This window comes from Lepidothrix coronata, unplaced genomic scaffold (genome assembly GCF_001604755.1).
Source record: "Lepidothrix coronata isolate B3197 unplaced genomic scaffold, Lepidothrix_coronata-1.0 Scaffold78, whole genome shotgun sequence".
In the NCBI taxonomy this organism is placed as follows: Eukaryota; Metazoa; Chordata; class Aves; order Passeriformes; family Pipridae; genus Lepidothrix; species Lepidothrix coronata.
This window is the reverse complement of record NW_016690258.1, coordinates 278,472-304,157: the sequence shown is the minus strand read 5'-3', so window position 1 is coordinate 304,157 and position 25,686 is coordinate 278,472. Positions and strand designations below refer to the sequence as shown.

General features: G+C 50.8%; 1 protein-coding gene across 3 annotated transcripts in view; it reads right to left on the bottom strand.

Moving 5' to 3' along the window:
- The window catches only part of RNF123 (ring finger protein 123), a 55,230-nt gene that overhangs the window by 11,295 nt on the left and 18,249 nt on the right, over nt 1–25,686 (bottom strand). For all 3 annotated transcript variants that reach the window (XM_017819867.1, XM_017819865.1, XM_017819866.1), the window contains exons 12-35: nt 25,136–25,240; nt 24,879–25,004; nt 23,599–23,691; nt 23,331–23,404; nt 22,759–22,876; nt 22,200–22,299; nt 21,672–21,733; nt 21,511–21,582; nt 20,724–20,844; nt 19,774–19,875; nt 18,489–18,595; nt 17,743–17,941; nt 16,994–17,139; nt 16,799–16,882; nt 16,464–16,571; nt 13,583–13,760; nt 12,497–12,571; nt 12,001–12,088; nt 11,655–11,742; nt 11,441–11,525; nt 4,251–4,390; nt 3,816–4,004; nt 2,141–2,216; nt 1,187–1,271 (exon numbers count right to left, since the gene is read on the bottom strand). In XM_017819867.1, the coding sequence (XP_017675356.1) occupies nt 1,187–1,271; nt 2,141–2,216; nt 3,816–4,004; nt 4,251–4,390; nt 11,441–11,525; nt 11,655–11,742; nt 12,001–12,088; nt 12,497–12,571; nt 13,583–13,760; nt 16,464–16,571; nt 16,799–16,882; nt 16,994–17,139; nt 17,743–17,941; nt 18,489–18,595; nt 19,774–19,875; nt 20,724–20,844; nt 21,511–21,582; nt 21,672–21,733; nt 22,200–22,299; nt 22,759–22,876; nt 23,331–23,404; nt 23,599–23,691; nt 24,879–25,004; nt 25,136–25,240 (2,621 nt within the window). The remainder of the gene's footprint in view (nt 1–1,186; nt 1,272–2,140; nt 2,217–3,815; nt 4,005–4,250; nt 4,391–11,440; nt 11,526–11,654; nt 11,743–12,000; nt 12,089–12,496; nt 12,572–13,582; nt 13,761–16,463; nt 16,572–16,798; nt 16,883–16,993; nt 17,140–17,742; nt 17,942–18,488; nt 18,596–19,773; nt 19,876–20,723; nt 20,845–21,510; nt 21,583–21,671; nt 21,734–22,199; nt 22,300–22,758; nt 22,877–23,330; nt 23,405–23,598; nt 23,692–24,878; nt 25,005–25,135; nt 25,241–25,686) is intronic.

Here is a 25,686-nt window from a genome sequence, read left to right as displayed (position 1 = left end):
AGTGTCAGGGAAGGACTTCTCATCCTGCCTGGCATGCAGGATAAAGCTTTATCACCTCCTTCCTTTCCTCCAGGAAGAAATGTCTAGTCGTGGTGTCAAATTCATGATTGCCCTTTCCAAAGAGCAGAGTTCTGGGGGTGAGCAAAACTCACCCTTGCTCCCAGCCCAGAAAGGCCACTGATCAATGCTTGGCATTGTCACACTTAGGGCTGTAAGACTGGTGCAGCAGCCACGGGAGGCAGGTTATAATTAGATATATTTGTGTACATCTTTTGAGTCCTTGAGAGAAGAAGCTGAAAGACTGGCTGCAGGGCTGAGCTGCTCAGCCAGATGGGACTCTTCTCTCTGCAGAGCCAGAGATTATCGTGTTCTCCAACATGAAAACAAGCAGGATGTACAGCACAGACAGCAGAGCCCCATCTCCAACAGCAGCCTACAGCACACAGTGACCAGGCAAGACACCTACAAATGACAATGGGAGATGGCAAAGGCAGGGCTGCAGAGTGTCAGAATAAGTCTATTTGCAGGACTTGGTACAAGCAGACACAGACACACATAAATGATCAGGTCAGCTGTGGCTTTGTCCAGCCACATCACTCTGCCAGTGCTGCCTCTTTGAGTAACTCGCTACCATAAAGACAAGATTTGCTTCATCTTAAAATCAGAATCACCCAAATGCCTGGACAGGACTTGTCTCACCTTTGTGCCACAGGTCTGGGCAGCCAGAGCACTCTGCACACATTCTGGTGCCTTCCTGAGATGGGTCCAGGGCAAAGAAGCTTTAATGAACGCCCTTCCAGCCATCCCTGTGTGCTGCAGCACTTTGCCTGTGTCACCACATCAGCACAGCTCTTTCACATACAGCAGCTCCGACAGCAGCTGTCCCATCGCACAGTGCCAGGCCCCATCCCGAGGAGGAAGGTGCTGCCAGTACAGCACCTCACAGGGACCCCTCACAAGGGTTTTCCATCACCACAGCGAGGGGGTTTGCACACAGCAGGAGCACCGGGATGCAGCTGCTGCAGGGGCACAAAGCTCTTTGGCTTCTACCTGCTCCACACACACCTCCCTCGCCTCGCTTCAGTCTCCATGCACCCACATCATCCTGCAACACCTCCCATGGCACTACTGCAGTGCCCAGAGCAATGCCACACACCCTGTGCTTTGGAAGGCAAAAGCCACTCACCCCTGAACATCAGTGTCCACCAGCAGCCGGACCAGTATCCCCGTCACAGCCACAAGGATTGGGTAATGGTCCACGCTCTCCAGGCCTACGGAAGCAAAAGAGAAAGGTAAGAGCTGGTGCCACCACGTGACAGGCAGAGCAGGGCTGCACCACTACTGCCAGGCTTGGTGGTCCAGGAGGTGATCAGTCACCAGGCACCATGACAGGGGCTCTCGGGGGGGGCCATCAAGGACAGAGGGGTCTTCCCCACTAATGTGAACCCCAGACCCAGACACTGCTCTCATGATGGAGCACTCCTGCCTCTTCCAAACCTCAAGAGGAGAAGATGTCTGTCCTCTCCTAAAGAAAATGCAGCTGCTGTACAGGGAATATGGGATGTCCATAAGACAGCGTCTGGAGCCAGTGTCTACTCACAGGCCCAGCTCAGCTGCCCACAGTCACCTCTCAAGGAAGAGGGCTGATGTTGCTGAGAATAGCTTTCCCCAATAATTCAGTGCATCCTTTACTCGATGCAGAGCCCAGCAAGCAAACCTGCTACCTGGGCTGCAGCCTGTGCAGGGCTTTGAGCCTTTCAAACAGCTCCCACCTAACCTGTGCCAGACCAGTGTTTAGCAAGACACCTGCCCACCCCTCCACACACACAGCTGCCACTTCCACCAGGGACAGCCAGACCTGTGTGTCAGTTGCCTCATGAGGACAGGGATGCTGGAGGGAACCAGAGCTGCTGGACCAAAGAAGAGCACCAACGCTCACATCTGTCTGAAGGATTTACATGTCTTCTGAAGGCAGCACTTCTGTTGCAGCCTGTGGGACCAGACTGGCTTCCCGGCCAGGGATGTAGCATGTCTGAGGTCTGATCCCATCCACCTCTGTGCCAACCTTCTTGCAAGCCATCCATCCCTTCCCAAGGGTGTGCTTCCAGCAGAGGGACACAGGGTTAATGTGTGGACTCACCAGGCAGACGGAGGTTGACCACTCTGTCAAACAAGTTCCTTTCAGCTGTCACACGGTTCAGCACCTGGTTCAAAAGCTGTGTAGGGAGAAGCAGAGAGAGTTTGTATTTTCTGGATGGACTTTCTTGTAAGCAGCACCCGAAAAGCAAGTTTTGGGGCAGCATGTCCTTATAGTTTGGGCTCGTTGCCTGAGAGCTGGTGAATGCAGAGGGAGGCTCACAGCACACACTTAGCTTGGCTTTGGCATGGAACAAGGTGGCACAACACCACAGTGGTTGTACCAGACCAAAACCTCCCACAGAAGAGTCAGTCTGAGGTCAAGACACCTGAATATCAGCACCTTCCACTTAAATCTGAATTCCCACCTACAGAAGCCAAACTACTTCTGCAGATAAAAGCTCCTGACAAGCAGAAACTACAATCCCCAGGACAGCCACAGCATGTGAAGAGTGAGCTGGTAGCTGTGGACAAAAGCAGTGTCAGCAGGGTGAAGCACAGTCCAGGTCCTGCCCTGACTGGAGCTGGCAGCAGGATGGATCCACCAGGCCTGAAGCACAGGGTGAGTACAGAGAGCAATCAACTTCTCTGTATGACAGAGCATCACCACAGGCAGAGATTTCTGCCTATGACCAGCACAGGAGGAATCAACTCTAAAGACACTTAATTAGCCACCATTAGCTCTCACCCAAACCCCAGTGGGACAAGCAGGGACCGCTCCAGGCTTGACACAACTGCTGCAAGCTGAGCACGGTCTCTCAGATACAGCATCCCTCTTCCTGTCTCCCCAGTGCACAAGAGCAGAACACTGCACCTCCCTGTGGGCATGTTCAGTGGTGGGGCACAGCTTCATAGCAGCAGCAGGTAGTGAGAGGAATGCTGCAGCACCCTGCTCTCTGCTACCTATTCCCCAGCTTGCCTAAGCCACCTGCTGAGGGCCCCTCACTCTCCTCCTCACACAGTGATCCCTACAAAGATCCCAAGCTGAGCACTTCCCTCATGACTGGTGTACCAGACCCCACTTTGCTTCGATCATCTGCTTTGATTCATCTGCTCAGAGCCCTGAGACTCAACTCTTGAGGTACAGGTAAGTTACATATAACTGCTTCCCACCAGTCCAGATTGTACAAGAACAGCCTGTCCTCAGGGCTTTCCAGGATTTCCCATGCTTCAGAAAAGAAATTAATTTACTGGACTCCAAGGACTGTTGTGGGTCGAAATGAGGCTGTACCAGTCACCCTGGCAGGGAAGTGGAGATGTCTGGTAACATATTCTAGGACTGAGGGATAAAGGACCTGCCCAAACATTGGAGTGTGTTCCCTGTGAGGCCAGTTATAGTCTCCACAGCTCCTTGCTCAGACGTATCACACCTCCTCTCCAGATTTCATGGCACTGCTCATCACTGGAGAATTCAGTGTTTACTGGCCATAGCCTCTCTGAAGGAAGATTTAAGCAGCCATCATCCTCCATCCCAGCAGAGGTAGAAATCAGCTGTGCCAGACCAGTTGCAAAGGAGGGGGGCAGTTGATACGTAGAGATTTTAGGGAGCACCATTTGTTCTGCAGCAGCTTTAAGTACTACAGCACTTGTAGCAGGAGCCTCCAAGTAACTGCGCATCTGGAGAGAGGGCAGAGGGGCTCCCATGCCCCTCCAGATGCTGCTTCTTCACAGGATGATACCTGGGCAAGCCTCCGAAGCAGCAGCTCTGACGACGGGCGGTTCCAGTCGAGGAAGATCTCTGGTGCCAGCGTGACGGTCATTTCCAGCACCCTGAGCAAGCTCACCGACAGGTCAAAGCAGGTGGCACACACCTTCAGCTGCCGGCTGTCCACAAAGTTCCTCTCCAGGCGCTCTGCTGCCTGCTGGATCTGCCAAGCAATGCAGACAGCTCAGACAGGTGCCCCTTCCCAAAAGAATGGCCGTGACCCCCATCCCATCCCATCCCATCCCATCCCATCCCATCCCATCCCATCCCATCCCATCCCATCCCATCTCCTGTGCATGCCAGGAACCACTGCACACCCAACCCTGAGAGGTGTGTCTTGAGCCTCACTGCGTGTAGGACATGGCACCCATCGAGTGCTGGACCCCACAGCCCTGGGAGGCACACCCACCTCCTGAATCATGCCGATGAACTCGGAGAAAGCCCAGTTCAGCTGGTTCAGGACGCTGTTGAGGAAGCTGGGGGCCAGGTCGCGGTCGCTGCGGAGCAGGTCTGCCATGTGCCGCTGCAGCAGGGTGGAGGGACACGGCTCTGAAACCAGACAGTGACAGCTTCAGTGGCCTGTCCTGGAGTGGCTGTGAGTGGGGAGCATGGGCAGGCTGTGAGATCAGTCCTGGGTTTGGGAAATGTTGGCTTGTGCCTTACAGTAAGCAGAGATGGCAGGGCACTGGGAGCCGGTGCAAGGACTATTCTGAGCAGCGATCTCGCCGATTGGGCCTCCAAGCACTCTTTTGCAATGCCAGCCTGAATTAACCAGGGAAGAGCCCTCCGTACTCACTGCTGCCCACATGCACAGGAGCACTGCCCTGCAGCTCAGCACCCCTCCTGCTCAGCCCTGCAGAGGCCCATGGTCAGCTCAGCATTAATTGCTCCTGATACCAGCGTGGCAGCAGCTGCCTGGAGCCAGCACGGCCACCCTGACATCACGTGGCTGTGCCTGTCTGCCTGCATCTGGGTAGCAAGGTACCAAGTGAATCCCACTCCTGAGAGGCTTCTGAATGGAGCTGGGGCTGGCTCTGCCCCTGGCAGGCTCAGGCAGAGCTGCCCATGCTCCCCAGCCAGGTTCAGCCCAAGCACAGACATGTCCCCTTGGTACGTGGCATCTCATCTCTGGGCTTTCTCACTACCAAGAGCACAGAGTCAGACCCAGCAGCTGGGAAACACATCAAAGCTGTGTGGGGCACCAACCCCCATGGAAGGGCAGGGAAAGGAAGGGGGCACAAATGGGATAGATGCTTCTCACCAGTAGAAGGACCCACTGTCAGCAAGAGGCTCACAAACATTCAATACTATGAGGGAAGGGTACCACAGTTCAAATCACAGGCTAAAATGCAGGGCTTGGAGAGAGAAACTTGAGCAAATTTACCAGCTATAGGGGAAAAACACAACCTAACTGCATTTTCTCACTACTAGAAGCTATTAGTATGTAAGAGCAGATGCAAACTGGTGCACCAGCACTGCAGTGCCCAGAGGAACAAGCTGTGCTGGGACTGCAGAAGGTCTCTGGGGTTACAGCCTGCTTGAAGGGCCAGCATGGGCAAAGGAAACACAGGACAACTTCCATCACATCCCTAGGGATCAAAAAGCGAGGCATAACTACAGGGAGATTGCTAGCTGGGATTAGCAAAGCAGAGAGGGATGGCAGGAGATCATCATCTCAAATGGGAACAGAATAAATTATTCTGTGAATGCCCATGAGCAAGTGCAATGAACTTCTGTTGTTATGGAGGCCACGTGCTGAGCCTCACAGTGCATAATCACCCCAGGCAGGCCAGCACCCTGGCTTTGATCCTGCCTAAAAACTCATTTTTGGGAAGGATTTCATCACAACAAACGTCTTTGATGTCCTACTCCCACCCACAAGTACTTTCCCGGCCCTTGGACACACGTGGCTCAGGGACTGCCGAAGCCAGACTCGTCCTTTTTACATATTTAGTGGTCCTCTGGGGATTTCTTTCCCAGTGTCCTCTGAAACTGTGTAAGCCTTTAGCATTGAACATTCCACAGCTCAGTGTGTGCAGCAGGAGGAATTCAGATTGCAGCTTGGCTCCTACTCGTTTTATTTGTCAACATTTACTCTGTAACCTGTTCCTTCTGGTGGGAGAGACAGTGAGATGCTCCTCTCCAGTCAATTCCTCCAGTTAGCCATGATTTCACACCTTTATGATAGTTTTTCCAACAGCAACAGCCCCAGCCAGTACAGTTTCTCATCCAGAAACTGTCACATCTTTGTCCCTTTTGCCATCCCCCGCTGAACCTTGACACCTCTCCCAGGTTTTCTTTGGAGAGGTGGAATCAGAAGCACACACAGCATCCAAACCACAAGCGTGTGGCACATTTGCACAAAGGCATAATGTGGTTTTGGTTTTGTTCTGTTTTCCTTTCCTCATAATTGCTGTTGTGTAATTTGTTCCTTGGACTGGACATCAAGCTGCTCTTTTCCAAAAGATTACAACAGGTTGCCAGTTCAAGGATGACCCTCAGGAACTTGCTGGCCATGAGGTGCAAGTGAGAAGCCCAGGAGTCAGTGCTGGAGCCCACCTTGTCTTCTCTGTCAGTGATGGCTGAAGGGGCACATCACAGCCTTACTCCACCACTCTACATCTGACCATGCTGATTCCATCTACATTTTCTCTCCCGTGAATTCAGAATTAGAAGGTTTTTCTGTAGAGTTAAGTTTTTTGTGCCTTCTTTTCCCCAGCCTCCCTTCAATGTGTAAAAAATGCTTTTTCTTGAAAATGCTGACATATTAACCCTCCTCCAGCCTTTAAGTACCAAAGCAGTCCTAGGCAAGGATCAACATTCCCTGTGGAGGAGTTGTGTGTGTTGTCCTGCTGGTCTGTTGCCAAAGCCTCTTTTACCAACACTTCAAGTCAGGACAGATCTCAACATGGATTGCCTAGCCAAAGTTTACCTCATTTACAGGCAGCTTTGGCTTTTTTGAAGGATGCTCTTATACTTGTAACAACTTGCTTTATCCTGATTTCTAGCCAATGACTACTTCCTCGTGGTCTTTTTTCCATGATTGGTGTGAGTTTGCTACAAATCTCCAGTTCTTAAATGCTTTCCCTGCTGCTGCCAAAGACTGTGCTAGACTGTAAGAGCATTAAAAACCAGTGCCTTTTGTCAAACTTCTCCACAGTTAAGTAGGTTTATTTAAGGTTTTAAGCTAACACAAGAAACTTTCTTTCTTGTGTTACTTTCTTGGCTTTTGTTGCTCCTAAGAGGATTCTGAATCTAAAGATGCTGTGATCACTGTTACTCTTTGAAAACAACATAAAAAACAAGCCCTGGAACACAGCAAGAGCAGCTTCATCCCTTGCATGAGTTTCCAGATGAGGTTCTCCACAGGGCAGTCATGAGTGGTATCCAAAAATCTAGTCCTGGTGTTGTGTTCCTTTTCTTTTGCTGAGGCATTCCCACCCACCTCAGGTACCACTGCCCTCCTGGGCAATGACACATCCCTTACATGTGCCACTGCAGACAGGGATGTCATTCCACAGGGAGTCTTTGGATACTCACTGATGGGGTGATCTCGATCCTGGCAATAGTCTTTAGTGCTTCTGAAATTTGTACCTCCCTAATACAAAAGCCACTCAGTCTTGGCTTAGCCTTCATTATGACAGATAAACATCAGTCATTGGAACAGAAATCAGTGGTTTTCCAAGGCCAGAAATTTTGACCTCAATACATTTAATGTGGGAAACAGAGCGTGGAACCCAGCGGTTACAGATACATCCGATGTTTCCACAACAGAAACTTCCCTGCAAAAATATAAATTAAATAGAGGAGACAGAGGTGGGGGAAACAGTGAATAAAAAAAACCAGAGTTCTTTAAGAGGATTATTAGGGAGCTAGAATGCCCCAGTGCTCCAGCTAGCACTTGGGTTAAAAGGCACGAGTTAAAATGTAAAAGGTAAAGTGAATGTAATAAAACATAGCCAGTGGTAGATGAAAACAAGGAGAAAGGGGAGTAATAGAAGGAGAAGACATAAAAAACATCCTCAACTAACCATGCTAAATGCAAAGTTTCTTCAGTTACAAGGAAAAAATCTAACAGTAGCAGAGGCTCATTATTAGAGAGAGTTAAAAATTAATAAAGCAGACAAAGTGGAAGCCTTCAATAAGTGCTCCTACTAGATAATGGTAAAGAAGCAGGGTCATGTACTTTCATCACAGGAAGGTAATTATGTGCTTTATAGTTTGCTAATGAGCCAGCAAGACTTATAACAGGGCTAATTGTGAGACTTCTGGGTCAGCAGCCTGAGGGATCTCTGGACACTGCAGCATTTACAGTAGAGCTGGGAGCACAGAGGGGGAAAGCCCCAAATTGACCAGATTCAGAAACAAAGCAGCTCTACCCAATGCTAATCTGGGTTTTTGAAAGGGCCCAGATGCATTACAACCACGTCACTGTGCCCATGCAGAGATGCATTTAGAGGAGCAAAGGGAAGGCTGCGGGGGCGAGGCAGAAGGAAAGCGGGCGGCATTCAGGGGATGAGATATCAATAAGGTGGAGTGCCAGGCATCAGGACAGCCCAGGGCACAGCTGGGATCCGTGTGTGCCTCCAGCTAATGCAAGTTTTGGCTCTGTGACCAGCAGAGCAGGGAGGGGTTCCCGCCAGCATGACACAGGCACCTCTGGGATGATAAAAGCATGGGAAGGGTGAACAACTGTGAGGCTCACAGAAAAGCAAAACCTCTTCCTGGATAAAGCACAGAGGCTGTGTCCTGAAAAGGACTAAGAAGTGAGTTTAGCCTGATACACAAGCACTTCTGAAGACTAGAATGTTGTAATGCAATTTAAGCCAGCAGAAAAAGGCAGAGCAGAAGCAGTGGGAGACAGAAGGTGAGGTTAGGTATGGGGGAATGGTTTCAAATTGAAAGAGAGCAGGTGTGGATTAGATATCAGGAAAAAATTCTTTCCTGTGAGGGTGGTCAGGCATTGGCACAGGTTGCCCAGAGACGTTGTGGATGCCCCATCCCTGAAAATGTCTAAGGCCACGCTGGATGGAGCTCTGAGCAACCTGGTCTAGTGGAAGGTGTACCTCCCTACAGCAGGGGGGTTGGAATTAGATCTTTAAGGTCCTTTCCAACCCAACTCATTTTATAATTTCATGATCTCCATCAGGAATCATAAGTGATAGATTTATTTCCGAGGGGGAGAAACCACCACCAGAAGGGCTTGGACAGTTTAAGTACTACCAGTTGATACTTTTGGTGTTGTCAGATGGAGGCAGGATCTCTTCCTGAAAGACCTCTTTAGCTTAGGCAATTTGCTGGACTTGGGAAGGGGATGTGGGTGAATTGTCTGGCCCCTGTTGCACAACATCCCAGCTAAATGATCTCACAGTCCCATCCACATTCCCTCCATGGCTTGATGGGTGCGTGGGTAGAAGACCTGGGGCAGAGGAGCCCTGTGATGCAACCTGAAGCCACCCTGCAGCTCCTGCTTTTACAAGCCAGGCTGCCCCTGGTGTGCATGTGGGAGCAGCACCCAGCCTTGCCCAAAGGCCATGATGAAACCAAAACAAGTCCCTGCAGCAGCTGCCAAACAGAACTGCCCCAGCTCTGAGCACAGCCCTGTCTGCTCTCAGGAGCCAAACTGGAGGCATGAGAGCTCTTCAGTGCCAGCAGGGCCAAGGAAGAACTCTGGGAGTAAGCAGGGACAGCCTTTCTGAGCCTCTCCCCCTCGCTGGCTAACCCAGCAGCCACCCATTGCTCACCATCAGTGAGCACAGGCAAAAGGCAGCAGAGGAGACCAGGTCTGTGCTCTGTGTTTCATGGATATTGTGAGACAGCACTAGCAAACCTTCCCGACCTGTGCAGTCCTCCAAGGAAGCATTCCCAGAGCAGGACAAGGCTGGAGCACCAGAGAACACGACTTTGCCCAAGCTCCCTTCAGACTGGCCTGCAGAAGCAGACCCAGATAAACAGGGATTTCCTTCAGCTCAGCAGTTTGTCCTGTTGTCCCCTGCCAATGCTCAAATTGCAACAAGGTGAAGATGATGGGTGGGAAGGCAGGGGGGTCGTCTTCTCCTCCTTCCCTGGGCAGCATCTCAAGGACACCTCTGAGTCCCCTGTCCCTCTTCAATTAAATCAGCATTCATTATTGATTTGGTTGAGCCTTAAAATAGCAATCCCAAGAGCAAGTCCCTAGTAGCCAGCACAGCCCACTCCAGGCTCAGACTCTGTGGAGCCACACGACACATGGAACGAGGCCTCCACAGCTGAGGAACTCTGCTCCTGCCCCAGAGCTCCCCAGGATGGGAGGATCTTGGTCACCACCCCAGAGGACTGGAGGCAGCCATTCAAGGTCTTGGCTGTGCAGTAGGAGTGTGAGAGGACAGCCACGAGGTCTCTCCTGCATGTGTACCAGGGCTTCTCCCAGCCACAAGGTCTCTCCTGCATGTGTACCAGGGCTTCTCCATCATCCTCCAAGGAAGAGAGGAACCCAAGGCTGGAACAGCCTGTGGAAGGCTCTGACACTTGAGGTAACCCTGATAAAACAGGTTTGAGAGCAGGTCCATGAAGCAGCCTCAGAGATTGCTACATGGGCACCAGCCCACCTGGCTTCTCCCATGGAACTGAGGAAAACAATCATGTGTGAAGCTCTCTGCCCACAAGGAAGGGTCTCTTTAGACAGAAGAGGGGAAGCAGGGAGCTCTCTAAAGCTACTTCACCAGACAAGAGAGGGTCACACAACAAACTTACTCTGGAAACTAGCAACAGAGAGATCTCCTGGGCACCACGGGCAGGAGAGAGAAAAGAGAACAAGAGTGCTGTTAAAACAGAGACAGACAGCTCACCAGGTGGGGCTCAGCACACACCTCCATGTGCTGCATTCCCATGGCAAGCTGCAGCACCCTCTGTCCCCCATCCCCATCCAGCTCTCCAGCAGCAAGGTCTGGCACAAAGCCTTTTCCAGAGGGGGGGGTAAAGAATGTATTCAGACAGGTCCAGACCCTGCAAGGGTGAAGCTGGGGACGTGTGGATGTGTTCGTCAGCTCAGGAAAGGTCCTTTCTCAGCCACAACGGAGCTGAGGAATCCCTCAGTTCAGTGACAGTGCTGAGAACCAAAATGAAGTGCCAAAGGCAGGACAGGCTCTGCCAGGCTCTGAGAGGTGCCTGTTTAAAACACTCCCTGCTTGCAAATTTTTCCAGTGCCCTGCCTCCCTGGGCACCTGGTCCCTCTCACAGGGTATCTGTTGCTTGGCAAACATGAAATCTCTTCCCCACAGCAGCTGCTCACTGTGGACATCACAGAGCCTTCTCCCAGGCTTACATTTCAGGGTAAAACTCTGGTAAGGATGCAGCCCTGGGCTTCTCTCCTCTCCCTTGAACCCCTCCTTGTGATGGGTCCAACTCACCATCCAGCACGCAAGAGTCACCAGCCAGTGTAGAGAGGCTGGGGATGGCCAGGCTGCAAAGACTGGGTCTGATATTTGGCCAGGAGCACTTTACTTCACCAGCCATCTCACCAGCTGGCCTGGCCCATAGTAGAGATGGCTGCTAGGGAAGAGGCTGGTCCTCCCTCACCACCCATCACAGCCCGGAGTGCCCATCCCCTGCCCCACTCACTCTGCAGGCTGGGCAGACTGGCATCCTCAGGCTTGGTTTTCAGCAGGTGTGGGAGCCGTGTGTATCTGTACCCAAAGCCACAGCCCTGGCAAAAGAGATAAGGAAAGATCTTAGAGGCTGAAAAACAGTTGTGTTTTGCTGCTACTCTAAAGTGAAATGCTCAGTGTCCCACGAGCCCCAGATGCTGGGAGGGGCTGGGATGCAGGACGCTCACCCGCCACAGCCTGACGAGGATCCAGTTGGTCTGTGCCCAGGGTCGCTGCTCGTAGGGAGCCAGGAGGTTCTTCATCATGGAGATCCGCCTGCCAGACAAGGACATAGGTCAGCCCACAGGGTTTGGGAACAGGGGATTAAACAGGACACACAGTAGGACCCACAGAGCTGGGTCAGAGCAAAGCCACAGGTATAAGGGTGACAGAAGGCTCCTAAATCAACTCCAGCACGGTGCTGCAGCTCCTGGACCCTCAGTGGTGCTTGGCAGCCCACTTGCTCTCTCATCCAACACTGCCACCACCCCAGCCCTGCCCCAGCTCCCCAGGAACAGGCAGGGCAGCACTTACTGCTCTTCTGGGATCCTCTCTACAGCACGCAGCGAGTGGGGGTAGCAGACGTAGCTGGCCAACGCCTGCATCAGGGAGTCCCGGATGTCTGAGGAGGAATGAGAAGGGACTAGGCCAGGCACCCAAGGACACACAGGGAGCACCTGAGTGCCAGGGGCTGGGAGGGACTGACCCTCACGTGGAGAGGCACACTGTCCCAGCTGACGTGGAGAGCATGCTTATGCTCTGACAGCTAAGGAATAACCCCAGACTGGACATGCAAGTAGCCGGGACATGAGTCCTGCTTTCCAAAGCGTATCCTAGGTCATGTATCTAACCCTGGACTAAGAAGGACACACCAGACAAGGGCAGTGCCCAGCCTCTCTTTGTATGTGGAGGCATAAAGCACTCAACAGATTCAGGAGATAGATCCCAACAGAAGTCTGGTGAGCCACTGGCAGTGGGACCGGCCAGACCTGTGGCACCATCACCCCAAAGCAGAGGAGTGCAGCTTTACCTGTGCCCACAATCCTCGAGTCAGCAAAATGCTTGGCCAGGATGGCAGCAAGGCGCATCAGGGTCTCGTCATAACCTGCAAGAGAAGGAGGGAGCAGGGGTCACACCAACGGCCTGATGGGAAGCCCTGTGGTCCCAGCACTCCTGTGGACATGGTACAGGCCATGGAATTCATCCCTGTAACAGCTAGCTGCAGCTTTGTTGTGTGTCTAGTTGTCAAAACAGACAGCTGGGAAGACACATTCATCTCCAGGAGAGCCTCACCTCAGTCTGCAGAGTCTGAAACAGTTACTCAGAGAAACATAAACCCATGCAATCCAGTCGGATGGCAAGGGAGAGGTGCCTGGTGCAGAAGAGGCTGAGTAACACAAAGAAGATCTTTGAAGACAAGCCATGTCCAGCCTGCAGGCCCTAAGAAATCTGCTACTGCTTAATTCTGCTGCTGCCTGCACAGCAGGCACAGCCCCCACTTAAAGGATGTGAACACTTCAGCTATGTCTCGTTGGTGGGAACAGAAGCTTTTCTTACCTTCGTGGGCTCTGGAAAGCACAGAACTATTTGCTAAGAGCTCAGCAGGGTCACTTAGCCAGGAAAGCACAGAACGTACCCAGAGGAAATCCACCTAAACACAGACTCCTGGCACCATGTGGGTGGTCATCTCCATAGGAACTTACCCAAATCCCAGGGGAATTTGAAAGCAGTCCCAATTTCTGCACTCATGGCACATCTCCTCCCACCCAGAAACCAGAAAGCAATGGCACGCACTGCTGAGGCGCTCACATCTTAGAGCACCCCAGCCCATTCCTGATACTCCTTTGGAAACACAATCCATAGCTGCCAGCAATTTTCACTATAGCCAACCCTGTGAGAGCTTTGGGCAAGGCATGGGCTCCCTGTCTGAGCACAGTGACCAGCAGGTACCCGCTCAGAAAGCAGCCTCAGCACCTGCCCAGCACACACAATGTACTGGTGCAGCACGTCACAACCAGGAAAGGACACAGAAGGGGTGATGCCCAACTACTGCTACTTCTCCATAAGGATGTGACTTTATCAGGACAGAATTAGCAAGGCCTCCCCATGCCCTCACCTGGAAGTTCCTCCATGCTGTTTACAGGGCTGAAGTAGTTCTTGAGTGCACTGTAGCTGTTCATAGCCACGCTGAGGTAGAACTCTGGCATGAAAGCGAAGAGCGAGCCTGTCCTGTCACCGTGCTCGATGGTGCGGATGCACACCCGCAGCAGCCAGTAGATATCCTGCATCTTCTCCTGGCCAGGAAGAACACAACAATCCCCAGTGAGTTTTGTCCAGCTCCTCTTTGGAGAAACAACCATCAGCACCACACTTAGACCTCAGAAACATCTCCGTATCGGAGGTGTTCCTCAGACCGCTGCTCTGAGTTCAGTAACCTGATCTGTGCATTTAGGCTTTTCACAGAGCCGCAGAACCTTCAGGTGGAAGGAACAATCTGAGATCTCTACACCAACCTCAAGCTCAGAGCATCAGTGTGATGGCTTTGTCTCACCCAGCATTTAGACCCTCCAAGCACTACTCCTTGCCAGTGTGTATCCAACCACACAAGCCTGGTGGCAATAAAAGGAAGTGAGTTTTGATTCCAAGGACGCTGCTGAAAGAAAGCAGACACTAGCAAACCCAGCAGAAATCTACTGGAAAGGAAGTTGGTCCATTGTAGGGATTAAATGGGAACAGGCTGAAAGCTCACACCAACTCAGATCTTTGTAATAGGCAGCCACAGCCTTTCAGGTTCTGTGCCAGCCATTCAAACAGATTTACTGTCCTGAGGAGCCTCTTGTTTTTCTAAATAAAACTCTGGGGGTCCTAAATTAAAACCAGGAAATTTAAGGGCATCTACATAACTCGAAGCTATAAAAATGAGCGCCAACAAAGCCATAAAAAGAGGAAATATTATTTCATATCCTGCAATGCCAAGAAATAGCATAAGCAATAACTACTTGCATAAAAATAGATGGAGAAGGGTTACACTTCTAATTAAAGAAAAAAGTAAAATTAGAGGTGCAGATAAGGGATTTTGTTTGCTTAGTGGCTTTTCTAAAGTGTGTTGTTACCACCTTTGGGAGATTTTCATGGGTTTGTTCTGTAAATTAGACTGAACTAGTGCAAATCATCTAAAATGATTAAAAGACATTTTTATCTTGACACCAACACACATCTCAGCCAAATTGCTGCTTTCAGGATAAAAAGCAACTGTGCAGACAACATTAAGGTAAAAGAAATGCTGCATTTGGTTTTATTAAGACTTGACAACCTCAAAACATCATTTCAGGTATTGCCAAGCTTGAAGAAAGCCTACACCAAGAGGATACAAAGATGTGATTACCCACAGTGTGATGGATAAGTACAATGTTGTAATAAAATAAGCTGGAATTCCCACAGGGATGTTTTGAAGGCAGGATTATGTGCTTTAAAACGAAGAGTGTTTTTAAGCTGTAGCATTCCCTTTTGTCTAACCTTGAATCCCTCAGCTCAGAATAAACCAGTGACTAATTCCCCCGAGGAAGGAGCAGCCTCTGCTGTGCTGTGACACAGCACAGAGTGGGACTTCACCTCTAGACAGAGCCAGGCTCTTTCTCTCCATCAGCAACAGCAATGCCTGCAACACTCACACAGATGTGATCCTCCGGTGCACACAATTCCCAGGGACACAGGAGCCACTGGATGGATGGATTCATTGAGAAAGAGCAGGATGGCTGTGAGATGGAGCCCTGAAGGCACAGGTTCCTGGCTGCAGCTACATTCGGCTCCACAGCAATCTCACTGGGCTCTCAGGGCACATTCCACACCCTGAGCCAGCTCCTGAGCTGCTCTCCCTGTGGACCATGCAGACCAGAACAGCAGCACAAGCAGGGAAGGCTGTAACCTTTGCTCCCAGATGCTGCTGATTCATCCAGGAAGGTGACACTGCACTCCTGATGGATGGCAGCACCTGCCTTTAGTATGACAATGGATTATCCAGAGACATGAAGTGTTTCTGCAAGGGCCATCACAGCCATACCTGCAGTGCACCCTGGTGATGCCCCTCAGCCTTTCCAGAGTAGTCTGGGAAGAAAGGATTCTTTTCTGGCAAGCATGGGCTATGCTATTGCATCTGGAGATCTTCTCCCTTCAGTATTGTGCCTTGCAGTCCTTCTCAAGAGTAAAGGAGAGGACAAGCAAAGAGCTCATGAGCCAGGATCAGCCACTGTAGCTCTGCCAGATGCATTCATGGGAACTACTCTTCCCCTCCCTGTTTACATCCTGGGACACATGCAGAGACCCTGCTGCCTCTGCATGTTCGAGGCAACTAGTCTTCTTCCCCAGGCACAAAAAAAGCTACAGAGATGGGGCAAGGCAACATGCAGGGGAAGACAGAAAAAGATCAGCAAAACTGCTCACGAGTAAACAGACCAGAGATTTTATCCTGGAAAATGGTGAATACAAAGAAAAAGGGACAACCTGTGCAAACAGTCACTGCATTACTAAATGCAGAACACACTCTCTATGTGGAAACAAAGTGAGGAAGAGGAGAACACCTCAACAAAAATCCCTCAGCTTGGATCCTGCAGATTTCAGGAAGAGCAGTAGCAGTGAGATCCCCTTGTGATGCACAGCACAGCTCAGTGAAGTGGTCCACAGCAGCCTCTATCCTCTGACATGTCCTGAGAACTGAATCTCCTTTCAACCTGTACTCTTCTGTCTGCAGAGCAGATGCCACAAGTGAAAGCCCAGAGCACCGTGCCCAGCTCAGATCAGACTGGGCTGTGCCCTAACAAACACTACAGGACCAAGGCTGGGACAGGAGCCTCCAACGCACAAGAAGGGATAATAAGTCCCAAAGATCATCACCACTGCTTCAACACCAGGGAAAACAACACTTGTGGCACGTGAGCCAAGCAGCACTGATGCTCACTCACTGGTCTCCTCTGAGCTGCTGGAATTACACTCCTGCTCACCTTTGAATAGATGGTGACATTTATCCAGGCGAGGCGCCGGCTTAGGTGATTGAGCTTCTCAGAGAAGACCTTTTGGCTCTTCAGCAGTTCCTCATGGATGTCTCTCCTCTGAAAAGAGTGCAGAGATGTGAGGGCAGATGTCACTGCCATTTACAGCATCCTTTTTCAGGGCTGGACAAACAATGCAAAAGCAAATACCACCTTGGGGCTACCTAGGAAGCATTGGTAGGAGGGAAAGGGGACAGTAGCTTTTCTGTGGATGCTTTTTATAGCACTGATTCCCACTCCCTCCACAGAAAGGGAGGGAGTGGAAGTGGGAGCCCAGAAACACTTACTCTCTTTGGGCAGCGGCTGATTTTTTCTTCTGTGTCTTTCAGTGCCATGGCATATTCATTCACATCGTCTGACACACCAACCATCTGTTGGGAGAAGGAAAGGGCATATACAGTCACTAAATAAGCAGGAAACAGAGTCAGTGTAGAAGCCTGGATGTTGGGGAAATGGATTCCTACACAGTACGTGCTGTTTACCTTCCCAAGCTGCTGGTGCACACTGAGGTTGTACATCATCACTATCCCATCCAGGACTTCCAGAAGGGAGTTCTCAGTGATGGGCTGGTCTGGCTCCTCTGGGGGTCTGCCCAGTAAGAGACCCTCGTTTCCATGGGTGCCTTCAACTGCAATGCATCCCCAAGACAGGAAAGAAGTTCTCAGCACAGCATTTTGGCACCTCTCTGAAGCCAAAGCCCCGCTGTGTCTCTGTGCCCCTTCCCAGCCCACGTGAGTCACTAGATACACTAACACACCATTCCCATCTTGCTGCCTGCATCAGGTTGACCCATAAGATCTGTTCAGACAGACCCAGGTCACGTAAGTTCAACTTCCTCAAGCCCTATATATGCTTGAGAGGCCTGCATGGCCCAATGCAACAGCAACAGTGCTGCTCCTGCACACGCCATCCTCCAGCTAGTCTGTGTTCAGAGCAAACGTGGCCACAACTGCCTCTGAACCACCTCTCTGCAAAGCCTCACTGCACGTGCAGGAACTGAGGCAGCATCTCCCTACATGTAGAGAGTGACAGCACCACCAGCATCATGCTCAGGATGGCAAAGGGGTCTTTTGGGTCTTTGCGGACTTTTGGGTGTCAGCACGTCCTGGGAATGAGAAGGAGCAACGCTGGCAGCAAAGAGATTCCATTCCTCTTGAGAGTACCGGGAGCTGGAAGATGCCATTCTGCCAGGGACCCCCTGGGCCACGGTAGCACACAGCAGAGTACTCACTGTCCTCCTCTGTGCGCTGCTCCACGCTCAGCGTGCGCACCTTGATCTTCTCCAGGGCGCCCAGCGGCCGCCGCGGGTTCATCAGGCTGACGGCTGCCGTGCTCAGGAACCGGTTGGCACGGCCCAGGGTGGGGGAGCTGAGCCAGCCAGGCCTGGCAAGAGCTCCACCGATGGCCAGGGCGGCAGAGGGACGCTGGGACTGAAAGGAAATGAAGGGAGAAGCAGTTCCAGCTGTTTGGCTGCCTGCTGTTCCTCCCTTGTCTCTGCAAGGATGTTGGGATAGATGTCCAGTGGCCACTGGAAGATGAGCGGACACCCTTCCTATCATGGTTGGGCCAGCAGTGCCAGGGTAGCAAATGGACAGTCCTTCCTCCAAGGGCACATGCCAGGTACAAGCAGCAGATCTGCACAGCAAGGAGCTGCTCTGTCTGTCATTGCCTTGCACCCTTCCAAATGCAAGCACCATGAGCTGCCATGGAGGGGAGGGGGCATATTCAGATCAGTGGGTAGTGAGAGAACACAGCAAAGAAAATGTTGCTGCTCAAACTTGGGACCCTGCTCAAACATCCAGGACCTTGCTGATCTCCAGTGACTCTCATGCAAGTGCAGCTGTTTATCTGGTTGCCCATGGACTGGTTACAGTCCTGGCCCAGACATTGTCTTCTTCTAAAGAAAAGCCTCTCTGGCCAGAGGCTGAACTTGCTGCCCCAGCACCAGGACCCCTGCAGGTGATTAACACAACTCACCTGTGCTGCTGATGTTGCTGATTCCTCATCTTCATCAAGATCATCCATAGTCACTGCCTGTAGCTCTGCAGGGTCAATCAGGACATTGGCTTTTGCAGCCAGGTCATCTGCACAGAGCACAGCAAAGCAGCTGTGAACACAGGAGTCACCCTTCACTTCCCATGAGGCAGCCCTGGGCTCATCCTCTCTCCTGCTTTTTGGCAGTAGAGAAGCAGCCAGCAAAGCTAGATGGTGTATCAGAACCTTCCCCTGGCTTCCTTCCATGGAACAAATCTGCTCTCACTAACAGAGACCAAGCAGTGATGGGTGCTGCTCACCCAAGACCCAGTTCTGCTCCTGGTCCTACCAGCTACAAATAGGATAACTGAGGAACCAGGAAACAACCACCAGGACCAGACTAGAATAGAGCAGGGAAGGAAACTCTGTGCCTGAGACAACTTTTTAAGCATCCAGTTCTTCAGTGCTGTCCCATGGTGTGTCCCTAACTCACTAGGACTGAGACTCACACCAGAAACAATCTCAGCCCAAAGGAAGGCTGTGCTGATGTCTATGCTGTACAAAGCCTAAAGAATGTCATCTCTAATCCATAGCTCTGTCTTTAAATCTCTTCAGGATACTTTGGTAAGAGACCAGAGGAGATTATGTAGTTCTTAAATTAAGTAATCTAATTTTGAAAAAACTAGGGATTAACTTGAGACAGAGAAAATGGTCCTAATCTTGCAAACATCCTGGGGAGGAAGAGACATCTGAGCAAAGGTAAGTGGCACATCAGCCAGAAACCAGAGACAAATCAAGTCCAGTGGAATGCCAAGGGGTTTCTAATCCTTCCTTAAGGGAGGCTTTGGAAGTTTATTGCCAGAGTGGGCTGCTTAAAAACACACAGCTGCAGTACATACACAGGACTGCTACTCCTTGCCCTGAGTGGCACAGCAAGTAAATCCTGGACATCCTTCATGCCCAGCAGAGCCAGGCTGATGGTCAGTGCTTTGACAGCTCCCAGCCCTTGGCTGTGGTGCAGCAAGAGCAAAACACCAGAGGATATTCCCAGACTATCCCCTTCCTCCAACTGCCACATGCCCCATTCAGGGATGCAAACAGTAAACTGTTCACTTAAAGGACACTCCACCCAATAGGAGCAGTGTCTTCTTCAGAGTAACCTGCACCTCATTAAAATGCAAGTCTTCTCAAATTTAATCAAAATTCATTACCCACAGCTCCCTGGAATGTCTCTTGGGTGAACTTCAGCCAGGACCTGGATGCAGATATTGGAAATGAAAGCACTTACCTTTCAGAGTCTTCTTAAGATGAGACAGGAGTCCTCCAAGTCGCTGAAGGTCAAAATAATCCACCTTCCCATTATAGAAGAGTTGAGGAGGGACATAAGCCTCTAAAGCAGAGAAGATTTGTTTTTTCCATGAGTCCCATGCACAGGATTCACACAGACATGTATGGCCTCCTAAGGCAGACCCCAGGGGCCAGCCTAGACTAACATTTATCAACAAGATTTTTGCCATAAAAGCACGAGCCGTTAAGGCAGAGGTGATTTCCACAATGGAGGAAGCATTAGACCCATGCAGAAACAAAAGCAACCAAGGGCCATCAACAACAAGCCTCCCAGCACTTCCTTCCTCAAACCACAGGCACTGGGGTAAACTGGATCATCATAAGACTTGACAGCTCTCCACCTGGCTACTCCAGCTCTGACACTTAGTCCCACATGGATTATAAAGCACTTATTGAGTCTAGGGAAAGGGTCAATCTAAAGTAAGAAAAGGGAATGCCAAGCAGATCACAGACGCACAGGCAAGGTGGGGTTTAAGGGTGGGAAACAAATTGGCACTGACTCGGTTCCCCCTTAATTCCACAGTCTGGGAACCACAAAGCTAGACAAATATCTTTCCCTAAACTTTGACTATGGGATCACTGAGCTGCCCATCCACAGACTCATTATCAATACTGGACTCTGCTCCAGAACAGAGAGGGGGAATTGACAAACAGCACAGGTGTCCCTTTTCAAATCTCAGGTGTGGAGGTTAATTGGAATAGAGCTGCACACGGGAATTTCCCAGGGTAGTCCCCAGTCGGGAACTACAGTCACAGAGTGAGAGAAGGCTCAAGCACCCATGAAAAACACAAAATTTCCATCATTCTGGAAAGCACTACTGAGAAGCAAACCTTGTCCTAACCACAAGGTTAGGACAACCTAACCTTCAAAGCCTCTCCCCCAGGCCTCACCTTCACTGCTCAGGGCAGCTGGGGTCTTTGCCTTGTGTCCATCCCAGAAGAAGCGCAGGGCAGCAATGAGGCGGTGCAGGAAGCACACCATATACTCTGGTGGGCACAACACAGTCAAGTTCTAGGGCAAGAATGAGAGTCCAACCATCAGGGCAGGTGTGAAAATGCATCTCAGTCCCAGGGGCCACATGGGGGAGGCAGAAACTTTGTGTTCTCAGCCTTACTAGCATCTCTAGCTTCCAGCTCTGGTAGAGAGCCCAGTCCTAATGGTAGGCAGCAGTTTCCACCTCCAGAAAGTCCTGGGCACTTAAACAACAAACTGGTCTGACAGAGGAGTAGGAGGGATAACACGCTCCACCACCAAAGATGGGGCTGATGATAAACACAGAGATGCAGGTGAAGAGAGGGTTTCCTGCACCAGTGGATGCCTACCTCCCAAAGCTGCAGGCCAAGAGCCTGATCCAGGGCCAGAACAGTCCTCACCCAGGCAGTGAAGAGGAAGCCAAAGCTCCGCTGTAGCAGAGCAGCCCACAGCCATGCTCCCCAAGGGGTTATAGAAGGACATTCAGCTCCCACCTAGGGCTGTCCCCAAGGTCCACTTTCCTATAAATCACTGCATAGGACTGGGATGAGTTGCCTGGTTTCTGGCCTCAGATCTCCCTCCTCGTCACTCCCTGCCATATCTAGGCCTCAGTGGATCAACTGCTGGAAGCAGCCCAGCCAAAAGGGCATTGCTCCCAACCTGAAGGTGCCGGAGGCTCGTGGGAAGGTTGGCCCTCTGACTTACCCCTCTGTTGCTAGCATTTTCCTGAAGAAACTTGCGAAATTTGTTTAGGAAGATGTATCTGGAGGCTTCTCCCTGGCAGAAGGAAAATCAGGTAGTAAATCTATGCCTTACAAGGCCCATCATATGGAGATACCGTCCCCAAACATCCACAGAGTGCTTACCCCTCCTCTGTCCTTGTTGTTCAGCAGCAGCTTCAGAATCTGAACCTGGAGACCTTCCACCACTAAAATGGGGACACACGTCTACCATCAGAAAACAAGCACGGGAGAGCAACTTAACCCCTCTTAACCCCAACTGCAGTGACCTGTCCCCAAGAGAAAGGCTACCTCCTCAGCAGAGGGGCCTAGGAAGAATTAGTGCTGGCAGAAAGCTAATGAGAATTTTCTCCTTCACCACCTAGCAATAAATTCATTCACAGCTGACAAACAACGCCCCTGAAGGTAAGTTTTGGTTTGCCTGTGGCCCATGATGGGGAGCTGCAGGTCTGTGCAGTGGGGTCCCAGCAATCCTGACCTGCCACCAGAAAATGGCATGGTTGGCTCCCACCCCTGCAGCACAGCCTGTCCTGAGAGGAACACAGCTGAACTTCAGGTAGTGAAGGGGATTTGGAAACAGCTCAAAAGTTGGTCCTCCCTCCTGGCTGCACAAAAGGTGTGGGATCTTGGCAATTTCCCTCCTTCCTCACAAACCTTCAATGCGTTTCTTGAGCCGCTGGCAACCTCTCTCATATGCCCGACGCCTCAGTCTCTCCTCAGCACTCTCCTCCTTCACCTCCTTACTCTCCTTGCCCTGGTTGGGGGACAAACACTGATTAGCAGGAGACCACAGCACAGGGAAAATGTCTTGCCAAATGAAGAGCAAAAACTCCCCGAAACAATGTGCCAGTGTGTGACTGCAGCTGGTAGCACATCTGAACAGACCTTCCCCAGCCTTCTAACAAGTAAGGGCAGGAGATATTTTGGGGACACCCCTATCAACCTGTAATTCCTTAGACACTGGGAGGTTCCCTTCCCAATCTGTTGCCACAGACGACTGTCCCCCTTCTTCTGTCTGAGCACCACACCCCAAACATTCCCTCTAAGTGGACATAAAAGATGACAGGGCAACGGAAAAGCTACAGGGTCCGCAGGACCCTCCAGTGCTAACACAGCTGGAAACAAAGGCCATTCAATCTCCTCATCAGAAAATGATAGGGACATCAGGCCACAGTATTTCTTCAGACTCCTTAGTGGATGTGCCTGTACTCACCTCTTTGGTGAAGCGGTTTGGCCACCACGTGGTGGGAATGAGCTCCTGCAAACCTGCCTCCTCCACCCGCAGCGGGCTCTTGATGTAGAAGAACACAACGGAACGGAGCACATCGAACCTGCGGCCGAGTTAAAGCAAGCACAGGAGCTACACTGGGAGCAGGCACGGGGCATGAATCCAGGGCTGTAGTGAGAAACCCCTTTCCAAACAACCACTGCAAGATCCAGAGTCCCCTTCTCCCGGGAGAAGCCTCACGCAGCTCTCACAGTGGTTGCCCAAACGCTAAAATAGAGCTACACTGCTCTGAAAGTGGCTTTGCTCTAGGGATATCAGAGAGGTCAGTCAGGTAGAAATGAGCTCCTCTGTGTTGGTAGGATGTAGCCTATACAACATTGCTCACACTCCTCAAAGCAGGACTTTGTAGAGATTGGTGTCAGGCAGGGGAGACCTAAGAAATGACCTCTCAAAGACAGGATGGTTTCTGCCTCCCATGACCTGCAGATCCTTGAAATGTCCTTGGCTGCATTATTGAGGGAAGGGAAAGCTGAGACAGGAGGAGGCACAAAGGATACAGAACATTGCTGAGTAGGTATTTCCTGGATTTCTCATGCTTCAAGACTGCAATGGTGAGCCGGAGGTAGTGAATCTAGGAAAACAGGAGAAGCAAAAGTGATTCCATCTGCAGAAGATGATACAACTCTTTGACAGGTACAATATGACAAAACTGCCATCTCTGGATCAAACAACTGCAAAATCCAAAACCTCATGTACCTTTGGACAAGGGGACATAACAGAAGCTGGCTAGTCACAGATTCCTGAGGATTCAGAAGTGCAACTCACTTGTAATCCCAGGTCTGGGATGATAGGAGAGAACCTGTAAGCCCGCAGCAGGGACATCAGTAGCTGCTTGAGGCACTCATGCACTTCATACTCCTGAGAAAATAAGAAATACATTGAAGAACAAAAACATGGGAGTCAGGAACTGCTATAGCTTTCAGAGTGTGACCTTAGAAGGAAGCATTCACTTCTGAACTGAACAAGCAGTTGCTCTGAACCCACAGTGTCCATCTGACTCCGCAGGAGAGGGCCCAAAGCAGAAGTTGGTGCCATTGCTTTGCTACATGGAAACAAGTTTTGCAAGTAAAACCAATCCTGAAGTCATCTACAAAAAGCCAAAGTCCCAGCCCCTCTTTGTTCAGCAGTCACCCATCCTCATTATCCCCTGAACCTACCCAGTGCTAGCAGAACCAACCTAGAAAGGAAAGAAGTTATTCTTGCATAAATGTGATGATGGAGGAGTTGTCTTCTGAGTCCAACTCAGAGCCAATCAGCAGGATGACAGTCAACTCTTCCACAAACACAGTAGCCCTACCAGGATGTCCAGCATCACTTCTAGGATGATGGGCCTGAGGCAGTCATGACATTTGTCAATTAAACTTCTCATGACAGCTGGCTGGGCCAGTGCCCTTATCTGTTATCTGCTACCCAAAAGGGCAGACACGCTGTCTCCAAGCAGATCCCTGGCAGTGACTGGCTCTGTGTAACCAGCCAAGCAATCCAGCAGCAGCAGATTCCCAGTGGTAGCAAAGGCTGCCTCAAACAAGAGTCCCAGAAAGGAGTGGCCTCATCCAACACGGACAGGAAGGGAAGCTGGAGGAAGCCTTTCCCCAGTGCAGGAGGTGGTGACAGTGCCCACTTCTACACCAGTCCTGCACACTCTGGTCGATCTCTTGGAACACACAGCAGCATTTAAGACCTTGACTGACACATTAGCACTAACAACATCCAAGAGACCATTTCTTAATGATAAACTTGATGTTTCCAGAAGCAGGCAGTCACTCACCATTACTAGTTCCTTCAGCAGTAGGAGAAGTTTAGAAATTACTTGTTAACTCAATGCCACTCTCACCATTACCAATTACTCTGCATTCAACCCTCATTCCCTGTGTGTGAAGCAGTTCTCTCACCAGTTGAGCTAGGTGAGAGGGTGGTCTACCACAAAACAAAGGTGGATCTTGTCACCAGGAGGGGAAAGAAGTTGAACACTACCAGCATTTCCTAGGGAAAGCTCCTCAGCACCTCCCAGAGTCTCCCTGTGATCCAGTACCCTAGTAACTCACCTCCATAAGAAGCCACATGAGATCCAGTAGCTGTTGAATAAGGGGGTGGGCCTCCACTGCCCCTCCTCGCTCAAGGATGCTCAACAGGAAGGTCATGAGCACATCTTCCACCAGGTACACCTTGCACTGCAGACAGAGAGCCTGGGTCAACAGTCCTCCACGGCACAATCACTTCCCAGAGAAAGCTGAGGTTTACTTTGCCTTGCAAGAGCAAAAACAAGCACTACAGAAACTTGTAACGGGCAGGCAAAACTCACCATGAGAGGGGAGAAATAATTGAAGATGTGAGCTAATGTAATCAACACTGTGGGTTCTCCCTGCAGCTGCCACATGGATGTGTCCTTCTCCACCAGCTTTCCTTCCTGCAATGACAAACCCAGAAAAACACACAGCTTGGATCCAACCAAATCCACCTGTCCTCCAACGACTGAGTGAACCAGAGGCCTGGAGCAGCCACTGTTTGCTGTTCCATGCCTGACTGCAGTCAAAACCTCAAACACGAGAATTTAGGATGGCAAAGAAGCCAGGTCTACGCCTCTAGAAAGCTGTAGTGCAGTCCAGATGTCACTATCAGCCCCATGCAGACACTTTGGCAATGTTTTTCTAAAAAAAGGTTAAGTTTGCATGGTAATTTGTAAATGGGAACCCCTACAGAGGAGGATGACTAGCAAAGCAGGCCTCCATTCAAGCCAAGACCACAGCAGATGGCTTTCCCTATGTTTCGGGCATAAACAGATCTCTCATCCTAGTGGAAAATAGTGTTTTCCAGCAAAAACAGTCCTCAAGGCAGACCTGCCAGAATTTCACC